The sequence below is a fragment of the Syngnathoides biaculeatus genome, chromosome 14 (genome assembly GCF_019802595.1).
Source record: "Syngnathoides biaculeatus isolate LvHL_M chromosome 14, ASM1980259v1, whole genome shotgun sequence".
NCBI classification, from domain to species: Eukaryota; Metazoa; Chordata; class Actinopteri; order Syngnathiformes; family Syngnathidae; genus Syngnathoides; species Syngnathoides biaculeatus.
The window spans coordinates 28,348,670-28,370,976 of NC_084653.1; the positions used below are offsets into that span (position 1 = coordinate 28,348,670).

General features: G+C 54.7%; 3 protein-coding genes and 1 long non-coding RNA gene across 10 annotated transcripts; 1 reads left to right on the forward strand and 3 right to left on the reverse strand.

Moving 5' to 3' along the window:
- Positions 1 to 771: 771 nt before the first annotated feature.
- LOC133512554 (uncharacterized) lies at positions 772 to 2,770 on the reverse strand. Its single transcript, XM_061842292.1, has 3 exons — positions 2,501 to 2,770; positions 1,899 to 1,943; positions 772 to 1,707 (listed from the first exon to the last, which is right to left on the reverse strand). The coding sequence occupies exons 2-3, from the start codon at positions 1,905 to 1,907 to the stop codon at positions 772 to 774; spliced, it is 945 nt and encodes a 314-aa protein (XP_061698276.1). The 5' UTR covers positions 1,908 to 1,943; positions 2,501 to 2,770.
- A 189-nt stretch (positions 2,771 to 2,959) lies between these two features.
- On the forward strand, positions 2,960 to 5,961 carry LOC133511771 (uncharacterized). Its single transcript, XR_009798028.1, has 3 exons — positions 2,960 to 3,137; positions 3,264 to 3,359; positions 5,834 to 5,961. It is a non-coding gene; the product is annotated as an uncharacterized LOC133511771 (long non-coding RNA).
- Positions 3,224 to 4,685, reverse strand: tmed6 (transmembrane p24 trafficking protein 6). The gene is made up of 4 exons (XM_061840653.1): positions 4,267 to 4,685; positions 3,885 to 4,011; positions 3,584 to 3,738; positions 3,224 to 3,521 (listed from the first exon to the last, which is right to left on the reverse strand). The coding sequence occupies exons 1-4, from the start codon at positions 4,468 to 4,470 to the stop codon at positions 3,294 to 3,296; spliced, it is 714 nt and encodes a 237-aa protein (XP_061696637.1). The 5' UTR covers positions 4,471 to 4,685; the 3' UTR covers positions 3,224 to 3,293.
- Positions 4,953 to 21,948, reverse strand: ankrd27 (ankyrin repeat domain 27 (VPS9 domain)). 7 transcript variants are annotated; one of them, XM_061840606.1, is made up of 28 exons: positions 21,628 to 21,932; positions 18,806 to 18,921; positions 16,851 to 16,961; positions 16,431 to 16,739; positions 15,229 to 15,337; positions 14,585 to 14,638; positions 14,020 to 14,085; positions 13,852 to 13,928; positions 13,119 to 13,240; positions 12,890 to 12,962; positions 12,715 to 12,810; positions 12,526 to 12,597; positions 12,310 to 12,434; positions 11,234 to 11,304; positions 10,944 to 11,116; positions 10,076 to 10,168; positions 9,440 to 9,637; positions 9,287 to 9,349; positions 8,801 to 8,914; positions 8,673 to 8,717; positions 8,295 to 8,411; positions 7,934 to 8,128; positions 7,751 to 7,870; positions 7,039 to 7,212; positions 6,873 to 6,966; positions 6,007 to 6,070; positions 5,865 to 5,928; positions 4,953 to 5,654 (listed from the first exon to the last, which is right to left on the reverse strand). In XM_061840606.1, exons 2-28 carry the CDS (start codon positions 18,905 to 18,907, stop codon positions 5,277 to 5,279), a joined length of 3,279 nt encoding a protein of 1,092 aa, XP_061696590.1. In that variant the 5' UTR covers positions 18,908 to 18,921; positions 21,628 to 21,932; the 3' UTR covers positions 4,953 to 5,276. The 7 variants fall into 7 exon arrangements, with proteins under 7 accessions (XP_061696590.1, XP_061696593.1, XP_061696592.1 ...); XM_061840609.1 differs by having other exon boundaries at positions 10,944 to 11,059; positions 21,628 to 21,895; XM_061840608.1 differs by having other exon boundaries at positions 12,678 to 12,810; positions 15,229 to 15,288; positions 21,628 to 21,883.
- Between the last annotated feature and the right edge of the window lie 359 nt (positions 21,949 to 22,307).

Below are 22,307 nucleotides of genomic sequence, written 5' to 3' on the forward strand. Positions count from 1 at the left end.
TCCGTTTTCGATTTTGAAAAATGGCATTTTCTGACGTTTTATCCAATTTCTCAGTGGGCGTGTCCACGGAGCCCCGAGCCCGAGGTTTGCGGTGCCCCCCCGGCCCCAAAACCACAGCGCACAACGTAGGCAAACAAACACGAGCAAAACTGAGAACAGAACCCTCCAACCCCCATAGGCGCAAACGGGATGCCGGGATTCAAACCGCCGCTTCCACGGCGTTTCTGCTGGATCGCTTTCCCTGACACGCGCGGCCCCTTTGACCCCGAGGAGCCGTACCTGGCCAGTGGGGGGCGTTCTCCGCCGCAAAATTGCACACAGTGAGCAAAGACTTCAACGGTGACTCGTGAACGCCAACGAGTGTCCATGTTTGAAAATATTGACTTTGACAAGGCTTTTATTTTCCAGTCACTAAACCAAAAGGGATGATAGTCAAATCAGCAAGTTCAAAATAACGACACACGCACGCACACACATTTTGTTGAATCGTGTGTGCGGAATACAGTACAATATTTAGAATTGCAAAGACGCCCCCCCAGAAGGGATCCCTCGCCCCTTCCACGACCGTCACGTGACACGATAACGTGGGCCCGAGCGTGAGCGTGAACCGGGAGGATGCGGTTCTCCTCGGTTCCGGTCCCGCCTCGCGTTGTCCGTGACGGGGTCAGGAGAGGGGAGCCCTCCAAGAACCGGTGGCGGCGAACTCGACAGGGAATTCGGATTGAGCCTAAACGTTGAAGACGCCACGTACGTATGGCGCCGTCGTGGCGATCACATGAAGTAAGTGTTGGTCACGAAGCTTCCAGCGGCAAAAGTGGGCTGCTGCTGCCGCAGCAAGGCGCGAACCTGCCTGAGGGCGGCCTGAGAGGGGACCCGGTTGGAGCTGATGACGGTGGAGGTGACCGTCTTGGTGGGGGCCTGGTAGACGGGATGGAGGACCATCAGATGGGGAGGGGGCGCCACGCCGCCGGGGAAGGTGAAAACGGGGGACGGCCGGGCGGGGCCCCCGGCCGCCCTGCCGCCGTCCTCCGTCGCCCTGTTCTCGGCGACGACGGACGGCCGGGCGGGGCCCCCGGCCGCCCCGCCGCCGTCCTCCGTCGCCCTGTTCTCGGAGACGACGGACGGCCGGGCGGGGCCCCCGGCCGCCCCGCCGCCGTCCTCCGTCGCCCTGTTCTCGGAGACGACGGACCGGCGGGCGGGGCCCCCGGCCGCCCCGCCGCCGTCCTCCGTCGCCCTGTTCTCGGAGACGACGGACCGGCGGGCGGGGCCCCCGGCCGCCCCGCCGCCGTCCTCCGTCGCCCTGTTCTCGGAGACGACGGCCTCGAGGCAGTCCCGCAGGGTGTCGCCGTGGCTGATCTGCAGGGCCACGGACAGCAGCTGCACCCCCTCGCTGAGATTCTTGCCCACTTCCTGGAGCTTGGACTCGTTGCTGCCGGATTTGATGACGCGCAGCACTTTGTTGGCTTTGGATAATTTGCCCATGAACTCGGCGGCGTCCGTCAGAGTTCGGCTGAGGTCGACCAGGGCGTCCCTGACGTCGGGCGAGGCGTTGTCGGGCCGCCGCTTGATGCTCAGCACCACCTTCTCCAGGCTGCGGACGCGCTCGCCCACCTGCTGGCACAAGGCCTTGTTGGACTTTGCCGTCCGCACCATTCGGTACACCTCCGTGCACATGCTCAGCACTGATTCCACGCTCGTAAGCAACACCTGCCGAATACAAGAAGACGAGAAAGGGCCGCACTTTAACGGCAGGCTGGCAGGCGGGAGGCTCTCCCGACGAGCTTTGCGGCGCCGGGGGGGGAGAAAGAATGTAAACTTGTTCTTCTGCTTCAGAAAGAAATGTGCGGTTGTTCCTCTTTGCTTCCTGAGCACGTCCCAAAGAAAGACGCGTCACTCACCTCCTCCATGTTGGCGGTTCCGCGGTCGCTGCCGAACGCCTGCAACTGCAAACGAGTCCCACGTCACAAACCAGCAAAAAGGAGAATCAAAACCAATACAAAGCCGCCCCGAGTTTCAGGTTGCGGGCCAGTCTCGGAACGGAATCGAGTGGCGCGTTGAAAGGTTCCAAGTCAAAGGAAAATTCTTTCTTCTTTGTTTGTTGCACAATTTATGGAAGTGTACTGCTGCCATCTCAGGAAATTTGTTCTGAAATACGTTTGAGTTACGGTATGATGGATTAGCTTTGTGACTATCTTGTTCTGCGGCATTCAAAAAATGGAAACAAAAGACGTCCATGAATGTTTTCTTGTGTACAATTGGACTTAGGATTGTTTTATGATTGACGTTTAATATAGCTATAACGTTCACATCTAGCTGCCTAAATTTCCATTTAGACATTTTTCCAAGCAAAGACATTTTTTTCACACACTTCTCAAAACGATTGCAAGCGCAAATGTCGAGAGTTGAAAAAGAAAGAAAGAGCCGCCTGAAAATGTCACAACATCAGAATTGACAGAAATAAAAACAACCAAAAAAAAAAAAAATAAGTACAACACATCACCTTATTTGTCGTGAGGCCGAAGAGAACCAGAACCGGCAAGCGACAGTCGACTTGTGATTCTCGACGATCCTGTCAAGAGTGCTTTTTTTTTTTTTTTTATTTCCTGGGAGGTTGCGTGCGAGCGGCTGGAAAATGAAAGTGATGGAATTTTCAGACCTCTTCGCCTCATCGCAAGAATTTTTTTTTCTTCAAAGGTGCGCAAAAAGTCCTGATCCGGTGTTCCAAAGGAAACGTGTTGAAGTTCTCCAAAGGTTTTGATTTGACTGAAGGCTGCGAGGACCTTTGACCTTTCCGCACGTCAACACTTGACATCTTTTCAAAACGTGCCCCTCTTGACGACAATGCCGCCACCTGCTGGCAAATTGGATACACCCTGTGAATTTCCCGCCATTAATGGCAAAACATCTCCCGGATGCTTTTTTTTTTTTTTTTTTTTTTAAAAAATCGTGAAGGCTGGAATGTATGAATGGCGTTTTCATTTATTCCACACGGATCCTCCGTGTGGCCTGCACCCAAACACGGCCAACGCGAGGACCCCGACCCAACGTGACCAACGCTCCAACTCGCTTGCCGGCCGTTTATTTGATTCGCGGAAAAAGGGGGCGCGTAGCTGCACGTTGGAAGCTCTTGACCCGAGGTAGGTGCTTCCGAGCGAGGGGGAATCAGTCGCTGTTCGGACAGCAGACACGGAGCGGTTGGGCCAAGCAATTTGGTTCAGTGTGAAACGTTTCAAATGCGACTTTATTGCCGTGCTCTACTACAGGGAGTGAAAAGGAAAAAGAAAAACAAGCGTTCAGCACGGGCGCGGCCGGGCGTCGGCGTCGGGTCCGAAGAGCCTCTGGAGGAAACGCAGCTGCAGGTATCCCGCCAGCACCACGAGGACGGCCAGGGCGGCCGACCAGCGGCCGACGCGACCCCGCTCGGACGTCAGCAGGAAGTCGTCGGCCCCGCGGCGCACGCGGCCGTGGTTGTAGTGACGAAACATGTGGAAGACGGCGTTCTCCAGGCGCCGCGTCGACGCCTGAAAGCAAAACGAGCCGCTCTGGTATCACTTTTGCCGAAACGGCGGCGGCGGCGGCGCACCTCGATGACGCTCAGCGTGTCGTTGAGTTTCCGGGCGGAGGCGTCTGGCGGTTGCTCTTTTTCGGGGGGGCGGTCGTAGTAAACCCCGAAGCTGAGGGCGACCTGCATGCTGCCGAAGCGGTTGTGGAAGTTGCTGAAACACATCTGGTAGAAGCCTGAAAAGCAAAAAAAAAAAAAAAAAAACACGTGGAACAACGCACCGGCGCCGTCGCGCACGCCGAAGCCGACGAGACAAAACACCAGCGAGCGGGCGCCGGGTCAGGCAGTCGACAAACGGCAAATACTTGAGTACGGCCGGTACCGGTCTCGCGGGCGTCCAGGTCCACTTGACCGTGGGCGTCGTCCACGGTGGAGAGCAGCAGGCCGCTGGGCGCGTTGAGCGTGACGGACAGGTGGCGGTCGTGGCCCACGCCCGTCACCCACTGGGCCTGTCCCCCCCCCCCCCCCAAAAAAAAAAAAAAAAAAAAAGCACTAGTAAGTCACAAGTGCTGCACCGCTTCACAGCACACCTTCTTTATGCCACTTCTGCCCGCATAACCCTAACCAAGTGCGCGTATTCCACAGCGGTCATCCCACCGGCGCCGGGCAGTGCGACTAGCGGAGCGGATGACTTTCGGCACAACAAGTAAACGCGCGCCGGCAGCCCAACGACGGTCGCGCCAGTCGTGGAGAAAAAGTCGTACCGTGAAGCTGAGGTAGAACTTCTCGCCCCGGTGGGCGAAGTGCCAGAAGCAGTCCATCCCGGCAGCGGGCAGAACCACGGCCAAGTGGTACTGGTCGGCGCCCCAGAACAGCTCCTGGTCCGTCGCGTCGGGGCGGGGGCCCCCGACGGTCCCCGAGCCCCAAAACAGGAACGCCAGGAAGCAGCCCAGCGCGCGCCTCTTCATGTCCGAACGATGGCGCCGGATACCTCCCCCCCCCCCCCCCCCACGCCAATCATTAACCGGCCGGGAAAGCGACGAGGCCCGACGGCTGCTCCGCCGCGATAAGCAAAACCGCAACAGTACGAGCGACCGCAGATACGGCGCGAGGTCGCCGATTGCGTTTCGGACTCCGTCGGAAAAACGCGACGTGTACTTTCCGCTCTCCCGTCGTCCACAAAGTAAAAGTCGACTCCCGCCTCTGACCTCCGACCTCGCAGAAGCGGGAGAAGATTTTGTTCACGTCGTCGGCCCACTTGCTTATTTTGCTTCCGCCGTCGCTCCTCCTTGCGATTTCCTTTGCACGTTGACAAGAAAAATCCTCTTTTTGGTTTTAATCGCTCATTTCAAGGAAACTGTTTTGAGATTTGTCGTGTGGAAACGTCAACGAGGGGAAAGGAAAAGTCAGACGTGTGTGTGTGTGGGGGGAATTTAACCAAAAAGTGAACTCGGGTCCAAATTTATTTGGGATGAGGAACCAAGACGAGCGTCCCGCTTTGAATGTGAGTCGTTGGGATCGTGGCTGCACAGTCGGAAAGTCGCCCAACTGGCTGGCGCCGTTTGCTGTCCGTCGGGTGACAGAAATTTGAGGTCATCAAGAACTTTTTGCAAAGTTCGGCCAAGGACGGCGGACATGAACCCGGACGAAAAATCAAAGCGCCATTTTGGAAAAGTTTTTTACTGTAAGGGGCGCGTCTCGTAGAAGGTCCCATGCCGGAAATGGGTGCGTCCCGAATGCGGGTGTGATCCCCGGAGCCGGGGGGCGGCCCGGCTTACTGAAGGGTTGCGTCTTCGCTGTCGGGCGTGACGTCGGAAAGGACCGCGTCTCGGAGGCTGAGATCTGTGAGGTTGATGTCGGACGTGTCACTCGACACGGGCGGGTGTCGGACGGCGGCCGCGTCGGCGCGTGAGGCGTCGTCGCGGCACGGCCGCTCCGGCGTCCGTCTGCGTGATGCAACCGACGACGTAGTGAGCGCCGCGCCGCCCCCGTCGTCGTGGCGACATCTCGTCTCCACGCGCGCTTCGATCGGCGTCTCCGGCGCTTCCTCTCCCGAGTCCGGGCCCCGCCCCCTCCGGCCGGCTGCGGAGGCTCCGATCGCATCTGCTGTCTTTCGGCGCGGCGGCCGTCGCCTCCTGGCGTCGGGGCTCGCCTGCGTGCACGCACACACACACGCACGCACGCACGTGGGTCAGTTCACACATAAAACTCTCAAAGTCACCGTCGTCGTCGTCGTGGCGGGAATATGGACGCTACTTCCCTTGAGGCCGACTGCATTGGATTCACATTGTACGCTAGCATCATGCTAGTTTGTTTCTCATTCCGGCTCAGCGAAAGGGACAGGAAGAGGAAGCCGACCCACCTGCCCGGGCGCGGCCGAGCGCCGAGTCGGACCGCGGCCGCTTTTCTTCACCTCCGGCGGAATCCTGCAGAAAAGAACGGCGAGGACGTCAAACGCGCACGACGGAGGAGGAAGGCGACGAGGAGGGAGAGGACGGCGCGACCTGCCGGCGGCCGTCTTGGGTCGCGCGTGATCGCCGAGCCTCAGATGCTGCACCAACGAGTGAGCTGACGAAAACAAGGACAAAAACAGCTCAGAGACGGGACCGCTTGTGCCAGGCCCAACGCTGAGAGGAAGGAAAACGCCTTCCAAACAAACTGCACTCGGGTTAGCGACATTAACAACAGCGCGCGCCTCCCATTTTGGGATGTCAAGTCGCGCCGCAAAAAAAAAAAAAAACCCGTAAATCTCCGGCCTCCAAGTGCAAAACTAAAGCCTGACATGAAAAGGCCCAAAAGTTCATCCAAAACAAATCCCCCAAAAGTCAAAGTCGCTGTAACGTGATGCAAACTTTGAACTTTGCTGGAAAAAAGAAAGTGAGACGACTTGAAACGCATCGAGCGGAAGGAGTGAAATAAAAATCGTCCACACGTTGCGAAAAGAGAAACGGCCACGCTGTTGAATTTGGCCCCAGAGGACGGCTCAACTTTTTGGAAAAATATGGATTGCTCTCCTTTGACTGGGAAATAAAGGCTTTGTTGCTCTTTTTTGGTTCCTTTCAGAGCCTCAAACAGAATTTGCCGCATTTGGGAAAAAAAAAAAAAAAGGACGAAGGCGCTCGTGTGAATGAACTGAAAAAAAAAATTGAAAGCGAAGACCGAGGAAAAAAAGAATGAATCCAATGACGACAGTGACAATTATGAGGCTGTCCGGCAATAAATCCACTCCACCTATCACGAGGTACATTTTGGGTTTTCCCCCATCAACAAATCAAAACTTGACCTTCGCCCTCCACAGATTCACTCAAACTTGCAAGTGGGAGGAAAAAGACGGACGCAGAGCGACAAAAACGCCAAGTTGAGCCATTACCCAGAGTTCCTCTGGGCACGGAGAGAAGCTTGATGGGCCCGTCGTCCGGGGACAGCCCCGCCGCTTTCTGCAGCGATCGCACGATCTCCACGTTCTGCAACGCGACAAGGTTAGAAGGCGGCGCCGCGTCATGTCGGTTGGCCGCGGGGGGGGGGGGGGGGGTCACCTTGCCGCCTCGCTGGTACGCCGCGTCCAGCGGCGTCCTGTGCTTTTTGTCGCGGAGGTGCGGGGAGGCGCCGGCACTCAGCAGCACGTCCACCAGCGGCCGGTGGCCGGCCCGGACCGCGCAGTGCAGCGCCGTGTTGCCCTGAGCGTTGCGTACGTTGACGAGCGCCTCGCTCTGAACACACACACCAGAGGAAGAGGGGGAAAAAAAAAAAAAAGAGACCGGCGGACCGCACGGCCGCCACAGAGCGAAGAAGGAAGACGTCCGAACCCGATCGGGGGCCGTGCGTGCGTGCGTGCGTGCGCACGACAACATTTTTTAGGAGGAACAAAACAAGCTAAAAACGGAGGGTGGCAAAATGAAGTCGTTCCGCTCGCGATTGTTTGAAAGCCGCCGGCGTGTATGTAACGGACACAAACGACATGAAATGACCCTCGACGTGCAATCAACGTCCCAAAAGCCAGCCCGACGTTTCTACCGTTTCATTGAGCAGCCATTTGCGCGCTTTCAAAGGATTTTGCAACAAAAAGGATGAAAAAATGCCTCACTTGGCATTTTTTCATTCCAGTTATGACTTTTTTGAAAGCGTTTCGCTGCCATCTTGTGGCATCTCCTAGTAATGACCGACCCCCCCCCCCCCCGCCCCTCTCCCGGGGAGATCCGCAGAGGTCAACTTCAACGCACGGGAAGTCGTTTTCAGGTCCGCGCTCACCTGCACGAGCGCGGCGGCGGTGTCCACGTTGCCGTGGAGACAGGCGTGGATCAAGGCCGTGTTGCCGTAGCGATCCTTCTTGTTGAGCTTGGCGTTGCACTCCAGCAGGAATTTCACCACCTGAAGACACAAACGTCAAGGCCTCTCGACGCCTCTGGATGGGCCGGCAGAGGCCGCGCCCACCTGCAGGTGGCCGTTCCGGCTGGCCAGGTGAAGGGGCGTGGCCTTGCGGTCGGTGCGCGCGTTGACGTCGGCGCCGCGGCGGACGAGAAGCGCCGTTAGCTGGGCGTGGCCGTACGTGCAGGACACGTGGAGCGGCGTCACGCCGTCCACGTTGGCGCTGGTCACGGACAACGCGCCGCACGCGACTGCGCCCGCCTGGAAACGCGCGCACACACACACACGCGCGCACCATTGCGTTCGACGACAGCGCCGTTCCACGGAGCTCGGCGGTGGCAAAAAAGTTCCACACGATCGCTTTGAACTAATCGAATGGAAACGGGCCGACTCGTCAGTCTTTGGATTTCCAGATTTGCGTCGTCACCTTGTGAGCCGGCGCGCACGACGCACACTGGCAAAGAGGATGGCACAGCGGCGACGACGACGACGACGACGCGTCCGCCGCTTCGTCTTCCTCGGCCCACTCCAGAAGGTAACGCACCTGCGTCGGACAAAGACGGAAAGAAAAGAACGGCAGGGCAAGAGGAGAAAAAAGGAAAACACAAGACGGGAAGCAGAAGACAAATTAAAGAGAAAAACCAAAGAAAGGGGAAAATAGAGAGCGGCGGAGGAAGAACGGCAGAGTGAGAAAAGAAAACAAAAAAGACAAAGAAGTGGAAAAAAAGATGGAGATTTAGATGAAAGAAAAAGAGGTGGCGTGCCAGAGGAAAACAGAAAAAGAAAGAAACAGCGTCGACGTCACCATTTGCACGTCGGCGTCGGCCACGGCCCGCAGCAGCTTCTCCACCTGTCGATCACACACGCGTGGCGGTCACCACGGTGACCCGCTTCGCCCGCGTTCGTTTTCACATTTGGAGGTTTCGGCGCCACCTGGCGATGTCGCGCCGACGCTCTGTCGGGTTGGCGCTCGGAGGCCGCCGCCGACGACGACGACGACGACGACGCGCTGGACGTGGACGTGCGGCGTGCGCTGCGGTCGGACGTCTTGAGGGGAGGGGCGACGACAGGAAGGGGAGGAGCACACGCATTTGAAACGCAATCGCCTTCAAATGAAATCGAACAAAGTCGCTGCGCCTCACTGACCAAATTTGCCCTTTCAAATTCATCAATATCTTATGAATATCCCAAAATAATTGAAGGCTCCGCTTTAAAAAAAAAAAAAAGGATGCGCAATGAATTGAAACGAGTGTGCAAAAACAGAATGAGGAGGAGGCACCAAAAGTTGGCCCCACACACATAAAAAATAATAATAATAATATGCATCTGTGTCGGTTGGCCTCCCGAGTGGGGAGGACCCGCCCTCGGTAGCAGATGTTGAGGCGCAGCGCTCGGAAGAAGATTAACGGGCGTCCTGACATGAACGCCGCCGCCGGTTGGGCGCCGTCGCTCCGTCTGCGTGGATCGCAACAACGTCAGCACCTGCGCACACACACACACACACACACACGCGTTGCGCCATCTGCCAGCGGGGCTCAACTTTGGCACTTTTGCTGCCACGGGCACACCGACCTTTGAGTTGAGGGCACAGTGGGCGGGCGTGCGGCCGCTGTCGTTGAGCGCGTGCACGTCGGCGCCGTTCTCCAGCAGAACCCGGACGATGCCCTCGTAGCCCCAGCGCGACGCCAAGTGCAGCGGCGCGTCGCCTTTGTCGTTGCGAAGGTCCAGGCGGCACGTTTGGGAGTCGTAGTAGACCAGCGCCTTCACGCACTGACGGCGGACCGGACCGGACCGGAAAAGGCAAACAACGACATCGTCGTCGTCGACATCTATTTTGCGTCTTCGTTTCGAGCTGCCGCTTGCTTGCGTCCACGTGAGCGAGCGACGAAAAGCAACTACGAAGCGCAAAACATCATGCCAGATGTTGCTTGGTGGAGTTGCCAATTTGCAGGTGAGGCCATTCCACCTAACCGGCACCACCGGAGAAAACCGCGTCGTGAATTCGGCCGCCGTGGGGCAATTTGGCCAACACGCAAAAGGAAGACAAGTCATTGCTCCAAAATGAATTGAGACGATTGCAAAGGGCTGCCACTTTTGTCTTCCGCGGCAAAAACAAACTTGTCGTCGGCGAAATGTGGACCACCAAGACTCTTTTGGCGCATTTGCAAACAATTTTGAGGCGCGAGTCGGAGGAAGGGTGCGACTCACGTCCTCGTGTCCGTAGGTGCACGCCAGATGCAGCGGCGCGTTGCCGTTGTGGTCCTGAGCGTCCGCGTCGGCCTTGTAGTGCAACAGCAGCAGCTGCGCAAAGGCAACATCGATCAGGACTCCCGTTACGTGGATTCGATCATTCAACAAATGTCCCGCCCCCTCAAAGCAAATGTCATTTCTCGTGGGACCCCGCTTAAAATAGTCAAACCTGCGCAAGGGCAATTGGGAAAACTTTCACATTTTACGTACCCAGCTGGCGTTTACGGAAAAAATTCCACCGCCGCCGACAGGTTAGGAAAAAGGTGTATACGTGCCCTGCGACCGACCGGCGACCAGTTCAGGGCGTAGTCCAGAAGTTGGCCGGGATGGGCTTGTGAGGATAAGCGGCTTGGAAAATGGACCGATGGATGTTCTTTCAGAGGTGGACCGCGTTACGCGTTTAACTGAGGATGTCGGCCATTTTTGCTGAGGCGGCGAGCGTCGTCAGGCAAAAAAAAAAAAAAACGATATTTTATGAAATACTAAGCAGAAAATAACGGAATCTGAACAGTCAGACCAATTCTAACTTTGTGCTGCTCCGTAAGTAGTTTGCTTTCTAAACAATAGTTGCCGGGGCTCATTATTTAAAAAACGACGCCATCCCGATATTCAAAAGCCGGATATGATTTGAAATTGGCTGGGCATTGACCGCTTTGTATTTGCGAGCTAATCGGTCTGCTTTGGCTTCGTTTCGTCTACGTCAAGCAATGATTTGGAATCAGTGACACATTTGCGCGAAAATCTCCGGCGCGACTCGGCGCAACCTTTTTTCCCGAGCCGCCTCCGAAATATGACGACGTGCGTGCGTGCGTGCGTGGATGCTGACCGTGACTCCCTGGTGTCCCTTCCGACAGGCCAAGTGCATGGGCGTCAGGGCGTGGCAGTCGGTGGCGTTGACCGACGCCCCTTTGGACACCAGCAGGTCGATCAGCTGCGCCTGGCCTAGGACGACGACGACGACGAATGCTCCTTTACTTGAAGCCACCCCAAAAAATGACTCTGCTTTTTGTAAACAGTCGTGCACATTGACGCAAAAGCCACACACACACACACACACACACACATAAACCCCCTCCGCCCCCCCCCCGGCAAAGCGATCAAACGGAAGTTGCTGACCGCAGACGGCGGCGACGTGCAGAGGCGTGTACCCTCGCTGGTCTCGGCAGCGCGCCGTCACGCCGGGCTTCCTGGAACGCAAGCAGAGTCCATCAAAACGGTCGCCGCGGACAGCCGAGCGATCGCTTGTGCGCGGCCGACGCTCAGAGGACAAAAGGCGTCGCTCAAAACGTCGCGGGAGCGAAACGCTTTCCGTGACTTTCTCAAAGTCACCTCGATGAGCGCGTTTGATGAATTGTGAACGAAGGAGGACGAAAAAAAAAAGTGGATTCACACTGCGGAAGGGGATTTTGGAATCAACCACGCGTTTGACAACAAAACATCAGACGATGCAAATACTCACGCTGGACATTTGACTTCAATAGCAAATCCTGCAAATCGTGCGTTTTTTTTTAACTAACTAACTAATCCTTCCACCTTGATTTTGAATTGAACTTGTGTGCGCCGTTCCTTCACACAGATTGACTCAATTTTTTCTTCACGTCGAGATTAGTTCCTCGCACGACACCCCAATTGCTGGCATGTCAGGCGTTGACTGACATGTCAAATATATGATTTTCCCTTTATGTCATGGATTACTGGAATAAAGAAACTTTTTATCGGGAAGCACTTGTTTGCATCAAGAAGCGAGAGTCAATTGGAACAGTCCCTATAAAAGAAATAAAGACTTTTTAAAAATTCAGTCTTTGTGCCAAAATGCTGATTCTGGTGCAAATCCGTCAAAATAAAAGACGGGAAGTCAAACTCTAACTTGTACCATTTGAGGTGATGAAAGAGTCCCAAATAGATATGTGTATATGTATATATATATATATATTTTAAAATCAATGCTATATTTGACTTTTCGCTGAAATTTGAATATTGAGTCCACACACGTTGCCTTTTAGTTCATAGGTTTGACATTTAGCCTGGTTCTGAAGAACCCCCCCCCCCCCCCCCCCCCGAAATGTTCATTTTAGTCATCGCTGTTTAAGATTTGGACCTTTTTTGACCCCACCCAAAGTATCCGAATCAGGAATGGTTTGGAACCCCAATGGCTCATCTCTAATGGGATGGTACGAGACAAAAGTTCTGACCCGGACAGTCGGCGGTCACAGAGGTCGCAGGCGCAGAGCGGGTGGCAGGGGCGCAAGGCGACCTCTCGCTTCTCGCCTTCGCTCAGCAGACGCTCCGTCGCCGTCTCGTCGCCGTCGGCGATGTGCTGCGCGGCGGCCACAAAGCGCACACGCAAAAAAGACGCGTGAGCCGCACGGCGGAGGCGGAGCCCGGCGAGAGAACCTTCCGGCGCGGACCTCGAACAAGCGGCTGATGGGCGCGGCGGAGGCGCTGGCGAGCTCCACCATCACCTTGACCTCGGCGCAGCCCTGAACACACGTGCACATTTTGCGTGAGCGCGCACGAGGCCGCGACGCTCGTGCGCCGACGGGCGTCGGGGGCTGCGCACCGAGAGCGAGCAGCGCAGCTTTCCCAGGCTGACGTACTGGACGGCCGCCTCCAAAGTGCTCAGGCAGTAGCTCAGCTCGTCTTTGCTGGACTGACTGAAGCAGAAGTTCTTCATGTAGCTCAGGTTGGCCATCCTGCGAAGACGCGGGCGCAGAGTTCACGCGGTTGGGGGGGGGGGGGGGGTCCGGCCGCCAAGGTGACCTCGCCGCTCACCAGTTGGGGATTTCCATCTTGACCAGCAGGTAGAGGATGACCGACAGCAGGTCGTCGGCGCACGCCGCTAACCCTGCCCGACGACGCAAAAATGAACGCAAGCGAAAAAAGACAAAAGGCAAATGGCACGCGACAACAAACGTGAAGCACGAACACGGATCTCTTCTTGTCGCTGTGTTTGGGGTCCCGGGGAGGATCGACGACGGGGGCCGGGGTCAGTCTACTCTACCTGCGGAGGAGGGCGTGCGGGTGGCGGCCAAGGCCGCTCTGCGCAGGCAAAGCAGCTTGAGCAGGGGCGACGTCTGCTGGTTGAGTTGACTCAGCTCCCGTTTGGCGCGAGACAAGTTGATGCTGAAAGCGCAACAAGACGGGCAGTTGGGATCGGTGAAAAAGTCGCAGGACAAACATTTGGACACTTCACAAAGCAACAAGCGGCTTACGTTGGAGATGTTCAGACGGCAGTTAAATCAAATGCAAAACGCGCCTTCTGGTCTCGGCTTCTCTTCTTTCTGCCCCTGTGACATCGCTCGGGCCGGACGTGCCCTTTATTCCAAAACTGCTAATTGCTTTTATCTTATGTTGATCATTTGATGAAGTAAAAGCTGCTATTTGTGGATGCCTTCGGTTGAACAAATAATAAGAGAAGAACGACTCCATTTTCAAAACTACTTTGGCCCGCCGTCGGCTTCTTTGGGCATTTTCTGACCGCTCTAATTGAAATCGGGTCCCGTTTTTGGAAGAAATGGAAACATTTCTTGAATTCGCTCAAAACACGTCAGATGACCAAAATAAAAGCTGGTTAGTTGGAAAAAAAAAACAAAAACTATAAAAGTCATAAAACTCGCGGGCTGCTTGCTTTTATCCAGAATCTCGGTTAAAAGGCAGATGACAAGATGCTGAAAAAAAAAAACGGAAAGAAAGAAAGAAAAAAAATCATTTTTCTCCACTTGGGCTCCGCCCACCTGAAGTGCGCTTTGACGCCGACGTCTTTGTGCTGCAGCTCGTGAAGACTCCTGGTCATCTTGTTGAAGGCGGCATCCTGTCGGACACAAGCGAGAACTCAAGAGTCGGGCGGCCGTCTGGCGGCGCGTCGCCGCCGGCGTCAGGCTCCGCCCCCCCCCCCCCCCCACCTGGCTGGCTTCCAGCGTTCCCACCAGGTTGAAGATCAGAGCGTGGATCCCGTGATGGACGTAGACCTGCCGAGGTCAACGCGGCGCAGCAATTCGTTGGATCAAGAACGGCGAACAGGGAGGGGACAAAATCAATCAAGCAAACATTTGAGCACAAACTCGGGCGAAGAATTTTGCCATTTATCGGATATTTCCACGACTTATGACACTGGGATCGATTTGCCTTTTCCATGCAGACGAGCCCTGAAAGGAGGAGTTGGGATCACCTGAGCAACCTTTGGAAGTGGCTTACAGTCGTTACCGTGATGCATTTTTGTCTTCAGCGTTGCAAAATGAACTCGACTGACTTTTAGTGGGCCGAGAATCAGAATCAGAATCAGCCTTAACGGCCAAAATCGTCTTTGGAACAAAAGAACTTTTCACGCACGCCTGGACGACGTTTAGCCAAAGGAAAGAAACGCAGCACGGCAACATTGTCACGGTGCAATTTCCGTCCGTTACCATCGGTCATCCAATTTGATGAAAATGAGACAAACACAACTTTGCTTGATGATCATTGCCGTACCTCCACCGCTTGTTTCAGTAGACTCATTTGGACCTCCTGCTCGGCCAGAACCTTCTGAACACAGCACGACAACATCACGACGCGACATTGTGGCAGCTCAGTTGGATTTCGTGAGAAAATCATCATCATCAAACGTCAACGGAACGCTCAGACGCCGCCGTGCCACATCGACGGCGCGAGAGCAAACGGGAATCTTGCGACAATAGCGACAGGACGTCACGACGACGAAGACGACATCGCGTGACGCTCGTGAGGACTTACCCGAACGTCGCGGGACGTCACGCGCGCGTCAAGATCGTGACGGTGCCGTGCGGGACGTCACCGTGAGAGGTCACGCCGACGCCGCAGCTTGAAAGCTTGACAATCTCCAGATTGTAAGGGGATGAGAGCCACGAGGCTCACGAAGACCGCGAGGACCGTGAAGATCACGAAAACAGAAGGCTTCTCTCGCGGTTTTGATCCGCTTTTGTAGCCACGCGATCTTCAGACCATTCCGACAACGATAAGATGCGGACGACGACGACGACGACGACGATGATAATCCCACGAATCAAGAGCGCAACGTACGTTGCTTGCGCGGCGTGGCAAAGTTACCGTGGCGTCGCCAAGGAGATGACGATCGCCGTCGATGTTTCGGTACTCACCGGGCGAGCGTCTCGCAGCACACACCGAAGACACCGCGTATACAGGCCGTGGGCCGAGTCCTGTCACCGCAAACGCATCATCAGGCTCGTGGCAACGGTCTCGCATTGTCTAATGCACACATACATATATAGATCCACTTTCTTTGCCGCTTATCCTCGCAAGGGTCGCGGGAGTGCTGGAGCCCATCCCAGCTGTCAACAGGCAGGCGGCGGTTGGGGGACACCCTCAACTGGCTCCCGGCCAATCGCAGGGCACAATCGTCGCGCTCACAATCGCACCTCGGGCCAATTTAGAGTGTCCAACGAACGTCGCATGTTTTTGCGACGTGGGAGGAAAAAACCCGGAAAAAAAAGCCACACAGGCACGGGCGGGGCCGGGATCCAACCCGGGACCTCAGAACGGTGATATCGTCACGTCACGCGAGTTGGAGTGCGTACCCGCCGCAGGTGGACTGCCACGTTTTTGCCCCGATGCGACATTTGATTCCTTCGGCAATCCCCATCGAGGCCTCCTTCCCATGCGGAAATAAATCCGATACGTGAGAGTGCTGAGCGGCCGCTAAAGTGTCGCTCACCCAACCTAAACGTGTTTGACAAAAGTGACCACAAAAGAGCAACGGTGCCAAAGCTTGGCGTCTTTGTCTTGACTCGGGCACGGCGTGAACGGACGCGCTGTAAGATAAGCTTACACGTTTCACAGAGGCCCGTGAAATGTATCTCCTCACGTGTCAGAAAATCTCTTTGAATGACTCTGTTGCCGTGCAGGGCTGTTTGTCTACGGGAAGTTGAAGAGCTGAAGGTGACTGCAAATTTAGGATAGCTGCATTCTTGTGAACACGACGAACTGTGTCCACTCAGAGGACACTCGGCCTTGAGAAGATTAACTGTCTCTGTATAACAACTTGTGAAACCTGAACCATGTGTGAAACTCAATAAAATGTGTGGTTTTGGGGGGGCTCGGAGAGAGTCTTACGTGCGGGTTGTGGAGGATATGTCCTTCTTCCCCCGAACTCTCTGGTAAAAAAAAAATCATTCTATCCTGGTGCTGTGAGCTCCTGGGACCACGTTGAGCGAGAAGTCCGTGCTTTGGACCTAACACGCACCCATCCATCCATCCATCCATCCATCCGCGCACATCGGGTGACGACATAACGGGCGACGCGTCACGTGACCGATCGGCAAGAAGCGCGAGCGTTTCCTACTATGTGGTGCCTGAGGCCCTTCCTGTCGTGCTCGTCGAAGGCCTGACAGAAGTTGACGATGACTTTGTCCAACTTGTGGCAGTGGGGGCCCAGGAACTCCTTGACCTCTTCCAGGTTCCCGAGGCGGTAAGCCGCCTCGGGCGCCCTCGCCGGGACCCCCGTCGCCGCCTCCACGGGGCCGGAGATGCACAGGATGCGGTAGCTCTCCTCCCTCGCGTTGTAGAAGGTTTCCTCAAACAGGATGGGGACAGAGACCGGAGGCCGGCGGCCGGGCTCCGGCAGGACCCGCCCGTCCTCGATCCGGACCTCCTGCGTGGAAAGCGCGCGAGGCGTTGCGGGATTTTTAGCGGAGCGTTTCCTCGACTACGCTTTATAGCGGGTGGTAAAAAAACAAAAAAACAAAAAAAAAAAACCGCCAACCCTTCCGTCAGCCGTCCGGTACGCGTCGTCCGCGGGCTGAAGCACGTAGCTGTCAAAGTGAAGTTCCGACACCATCCTGCCATCTAGACTTCCGCAGCACGGAACCAGAACCTGCGGGGGAAAAAAAGTGATGAGCTAACGGAGCTAGTTGCCGATTTTGTCGCTGGAAGCGGTACAATAAACAGCCAATCAGAGAACCGGACGGAGGAGGGCCCCGCCCCTGGCCCTTCACGTCTTTGCTTTCAAATCGCGGGACTTTATTTTTATTCCTTAAATGGAACGGCAGGGCTCGGGGGGGGGGGGGGGGGGGGGACGTTCTAGAGAAGTTTGATCCCGAAAATGAATGGACCGCATTTCCGGCTGCACGTTTGAATCCTAAAAGCCAGAGCATTACGTCAGGGGTCAGACACAAAGTCATCTTACTTTATGCGTGGTACGGACCGGTACGTGTTGGGATTCTCTGCTACCACCTGAGAATTATTCTCTCCTTTCTGACAACATTTGATTTGACGGAGTTCATTGCTGATTTTGTCAATACGAACAAAACAATCAACTGACCTGTGTAACTTGATGCCGGGTTGGGGTTTTTTTTTTTGCGTTCACATAAGGCCCACACAGCAAGCTGGTATTTCCACTTGTCAGTTGCGCAAAGGTGGAAAATGAATGTTTTGTGGCCAGACGCAATCCAGTCCACAACCAATTTTGCTGGCTTTGCAGGTTGATTCGGGAGCATAAAGAAGTCAAACGGAGCAAGCAAAACGAAAGGAAATGCAACTCGGCTCCCGAGGCCCACGCAGATAAGGTGCCGCGTGGCTGTCAGAGCGCCAAGGTTGGAGTGCAAATCCATTGATGTTTTTCGCTACATTTACTGCGCGTGGAAATGAAAGCGATTGACTGCGAAACGACAACGAGTCCTCCCATCCCGCCATTTTCAGAGCCACTCGTCCCGGTTACGGTCTCGGCGCGCCGAAGCCTCCCCCAGCTAACTTCGGGCCCAAATCAGACTACACCCAGAAGCGGTCGCCCCCGTCAGTCGCAGGGCCCACGTCGACGCCGTCACTTAGCGGGAAATGAAAGCAGACCGCCGGCACCCAAGTCAGGCGAGCGCACTTGCACCGTTGCGTCGTCAGCGTGACACTAAGTCATCTATTCATAATTAGTCGTGTTAATTCAAAACTGGTGATATCGAAGGCGTCTTCTCGGATCACGCGCCCCACGTTGTTCTTTCGAGGCCACGTCGGAAGTACAACCGAGCCACGTCGGGACCTCGGCGCAACTTCGCAGCAGCCAATCGGATTTGTGTCCACGAGCGACCCGAGCGCGAGGACAAGCCGTGGCTCATTCAGAACCCGCCGTCAATTCAAGCGGCAGTCACGTTCAAGCGCGGTGGGAGCGCCTTGCTCGTGGGAAGTCTGAAAGGAGACATTTGGTCATCCGTTTTCTTCCCGGCAGAGGCGCGACCTGAGCGCAGAAGCGTCGACTTCCGTGTCCGAACTTTCTCTCACGAGAGACGTTGGGAAGTCGAGCGGCGACTGTGTTGAAGGGGGAAAGCCTGGGAGGAAAATATTTGCCACAAAAAACAAGTTTGCTTTCGGATCTGTGGACTTGGCTAAAAATGTTCAACTGTTCATTTCTGCAAGAGTGGACTGAACTTTGAAATAGCCCCCCCCACCTTCCAGAACATTACGTCACATGACTTGGAAACAGAAACTAGTTGCTTCCATCTTCACGCGGTGTCATCATTTTTCGCCAAGTCATACAACTGGTGACATTTTGAAGGAATGCATCAACTGGACCCCCGCCCCCTGCAGAACAAGGCCGGCCCCCGTGGTGGTGGGGGTGGGGGTGGGGGGGGGGGCTGTTACAGCCATTATATCAAAAAGGAGCAACTTGAAAGGTTGAAGTTTGGGGCCGGTTCTGCTTCGGATGACGACGAGGATGATAATAATTCTTACTACGCCGTGCAGCCGGGCCACGCGATCGCACAGGTCCGGCCTGAGCTTCTCCAGGGCCACGAAGAACGGGTTCGTGGCGATGTTCTCGTCGTACGTCGCCATCGGAAGTGCGCCACCTGATGGAGAAAAACGCGTTGACTAAAAGAGAAGACGGCGATCTTCCTCACACGGTCGGGCGGGAAACCCAACACACGTCGGCCGCTTTCTTTCGCTAACGTTTTCGACTGCTTCGTTAATATCTGATAATGAAAGAGTATTTTAGCGGTGGGGGGGGGGGGTGTTGTTTGCCTAAATGTTGGCCGCGTGAGGACAAGTGCGACGCAAAATGATTGAAATGAAATGAAATGAAATGGAGATCTTACTTAAAGAAGGATGCGACAAAAGCCTGACGACAGACTGGCAAAGGCCCCCCCCGCCCCCCCCAAAAGCCCATAATTGAGTCAAATGGATTTGACACGTTTCAGCAACAAGAAGAGGAAGCAGGAAACAGGAAACAGGAAGTGTAACTTGACAGCCAAGACGCCGCCAGCATCCGTTCACTCACCTCCTCGCTCGTCTCACACGCTCCGGCTGAATGGCGCCACTTCCTGCTCCTCGGTTAGGTGCAAGCGTGGAGTGGGGTCACGTGCCGACCCCCCCCCCCCACCCCGTGACGGGACGCGCTCACAACAGCAGCCGCGTGGGTGAGAGCCCCGTAAAAGAAATCAAATGAAAACACTTTGCATCATTGCAAGGACAATGAAATGATTCCAAATGAGTTTCACTTTTTGTGCGCGTGTCATTTCATTTCCTTTCTGGGATTTTGTTTGGATTTCTCTTGAGACCGAGCGAGCGCTTTCAAACTTTTCTCTTTCCAGCGTTAACTGGCCCTCATTTACACAGAAAGAAATAGCTCCACTTATGAAATTGATTTCATAATGAGCATTTCTCACAAGTAGAAGCATTTTCTACACGTAAATAGTCTAATCGCTTCCAAGCCACCCGCCACGGGAAAGAAAAAGCATCGTGGGTACCTTTTGACATCATTCCTAGCCAGTGGGATGCCAGCGGGATGCTCCGGCGATGGCCAACGGGAGGGCGGCTCTATCGCGCCACTTTCAAACCAAGATACGGGATGTTTACATTCGGTGGAATTTGGGGGACGCCATTTTTTCCATTCCTATCCTGAATCTTCCTCGGTAACTACAGACAATATTTATCCCAGGAGGAGTTTCGGAAACTGATTTTTTTGTCACTAGAGACGTTCATAAGTTGAGGTACTACCGCACGTGTTACTTTCAGGATAATGTCATAAGTATTCGAGACATTGCACATCAGCCAGAGTCACATTTTTGGTGATGATAATTGACTTTCCGGCGCGGAATATGGCGCCGCAATAGGCCAGCGACGCCCAAATGTGTGTTTCGTTTCTTTGGATAGTAGCGAGACATTCCACAACATCTCCCCGACAGTGCGCCCGGACGTGGAGCAACAGTATTGGGTATTGTGGGCGTGGGATGACCTCCCGCGTTTGCCGTTGTCAACGTTTCGCCGCACGTGATTGGCCAGAAGGCCGGCACCTTTACGTCCACACGGAACAAGTGCCGGGACTGGCTCAATGTACCTCAATCCTCTTTTGAGACGACCACCACACCTTTCACGCCGTTATTGCAGGGCCCCCCCCCACACAGACACAAAACATTTGCCAGACGCACTGTTGCTGTCATCGCCATGCTAACGGCTGTATCGTGTCACCTTCATCGGTGACAGCTTTTCTGCTTGTGGCTATTTTAGTTGACAGCTCCCTGCGCGTAAAAGACAGGATGCAGTGAAATCATAATAAATACCACGTAATATTGCCACGGTCTGACTGAGATGCGGTCAGATTTACTGCCAGTAGTCTCCAAGAATGAAAGAGCAAATTTATTTTGTAGTCTAAGCCGTGTTATGAAGTTGTCAGTTTTTAGTCCCATATTGTATAGAGGACTAAAATGGGACCCGTATCCATATTGTCACGTGCGGTTTTATTTTGCTGCAGTTGTGCACGTCTTTTCGGAAGCTTTACTTCCTGCCACGACGTCTCCTCTCAATGTGATTCCCCCCCCCCCCCCCCCCCCCATTCCCCAATTTGCTGGTGTAGAAAGTTTTGTGAGCTCACGGGAGATGATCAGACACAACCACACAAACCGGTCAATTTTCTAAAAAAGGGTTGTTGTTTTTTTTTGTGTGTGTGTGTAGCAGGCCCTCAGGAGTTCATTGTAAATGCAGTTTATAAAGGCTTTGTGATGGTGACCGTTGCTTGTTTCTTAGCAGCTTAAAGTAGTCTAAATATTACATTTTGACTTGAAGGAGTTACGAACAAATTGAATACATTTTATGACCCCAGGGGCGGGGTACAGCCTCAACTGGCAATCGCGGGGTAAATATAAACAAGGGCCATTTAAAGTCTCCAATACACGCAGGTCAATAGATGAAACATATTTTCATCTATTGGTAAAGCTGTACATCTGCGTCCTATTTGCAAGTCTCAGCGTGGACCTCGATTGTTGTGATTAGGCATTAGCTTCGCGATCATTTGGAGTCCAGTATGGCAGCAGCAAAAACGAGCTAGCAAGACGACAGGTGCAAGAAAGACGACGCGCAGATGCTTTGGAGGGTCGACTCGGGTGAGCTTGTGCCGAGTTGGGACTCGGCCAATCCCGAGCGGGCCCGGAAGTTTGCAAAATTAGCCTCATTAGCAGCTAAAACAAACAGCCGTCGCCAGCATCCGGCAACCAAGAGCAACGAGCGTCCAGGACGGGCTGGAAGACGAAAGAAAAGAAAAGAGCAAATGTGGCCGTTACCTTTGGTCACCGCGTCCTCGCTTCCAACTGCGTTAGCATCCGCTAACCTCACTGACGGCTAACCGGTCGCAAACTCTCCCGTCCCGTCGGCTGGCGGCCATTGTCGTCATCACGCTCAATACCAAAAATATGACGCCGGTCAACCCGTCCAGTCAATCCTGTGACTCGATGCCCCACGGCGAGAGTAACAGCACCCCCTATCGGCTTTGCGCTGATTTGTGAAATCGTCACTGCAACACGTCATAACGAAGTAGAGTGGCAGAATTTTGCACACCATCTGGGGTGCCCAAACTTTGTTGCCTCAAGATTTACTTTTCAAGCAGCCAACCTCCCGCCATCCAAGTGACGCGACGGGATGGATGATAGGTTTCCATTTTGGGGGGATTTTAAGGTCTTCTGAGCATGATTACGCTTCAGATAGTTGACATTTTCCATTCACGATAAGAGCCATCCCGGTAGTTTTGAGTTTTCCGCAGGGAAAGCGGAGTTGTAGGAAACTGCGAACGGGGACCGGACGTCAATTGGGTCGGGACAACTCTGGGGGACCCCGGCTCTATTTCAGACCGCGGACGAGCGTCCACGCCGCAGTCGCGGTGCGATTTTCTGCAACATTTCTTCAACATTCGTGCGTAGCGCAATTTAGGCAGCAGGGGCGTTGCTAGACATGAAGATGTACTGGG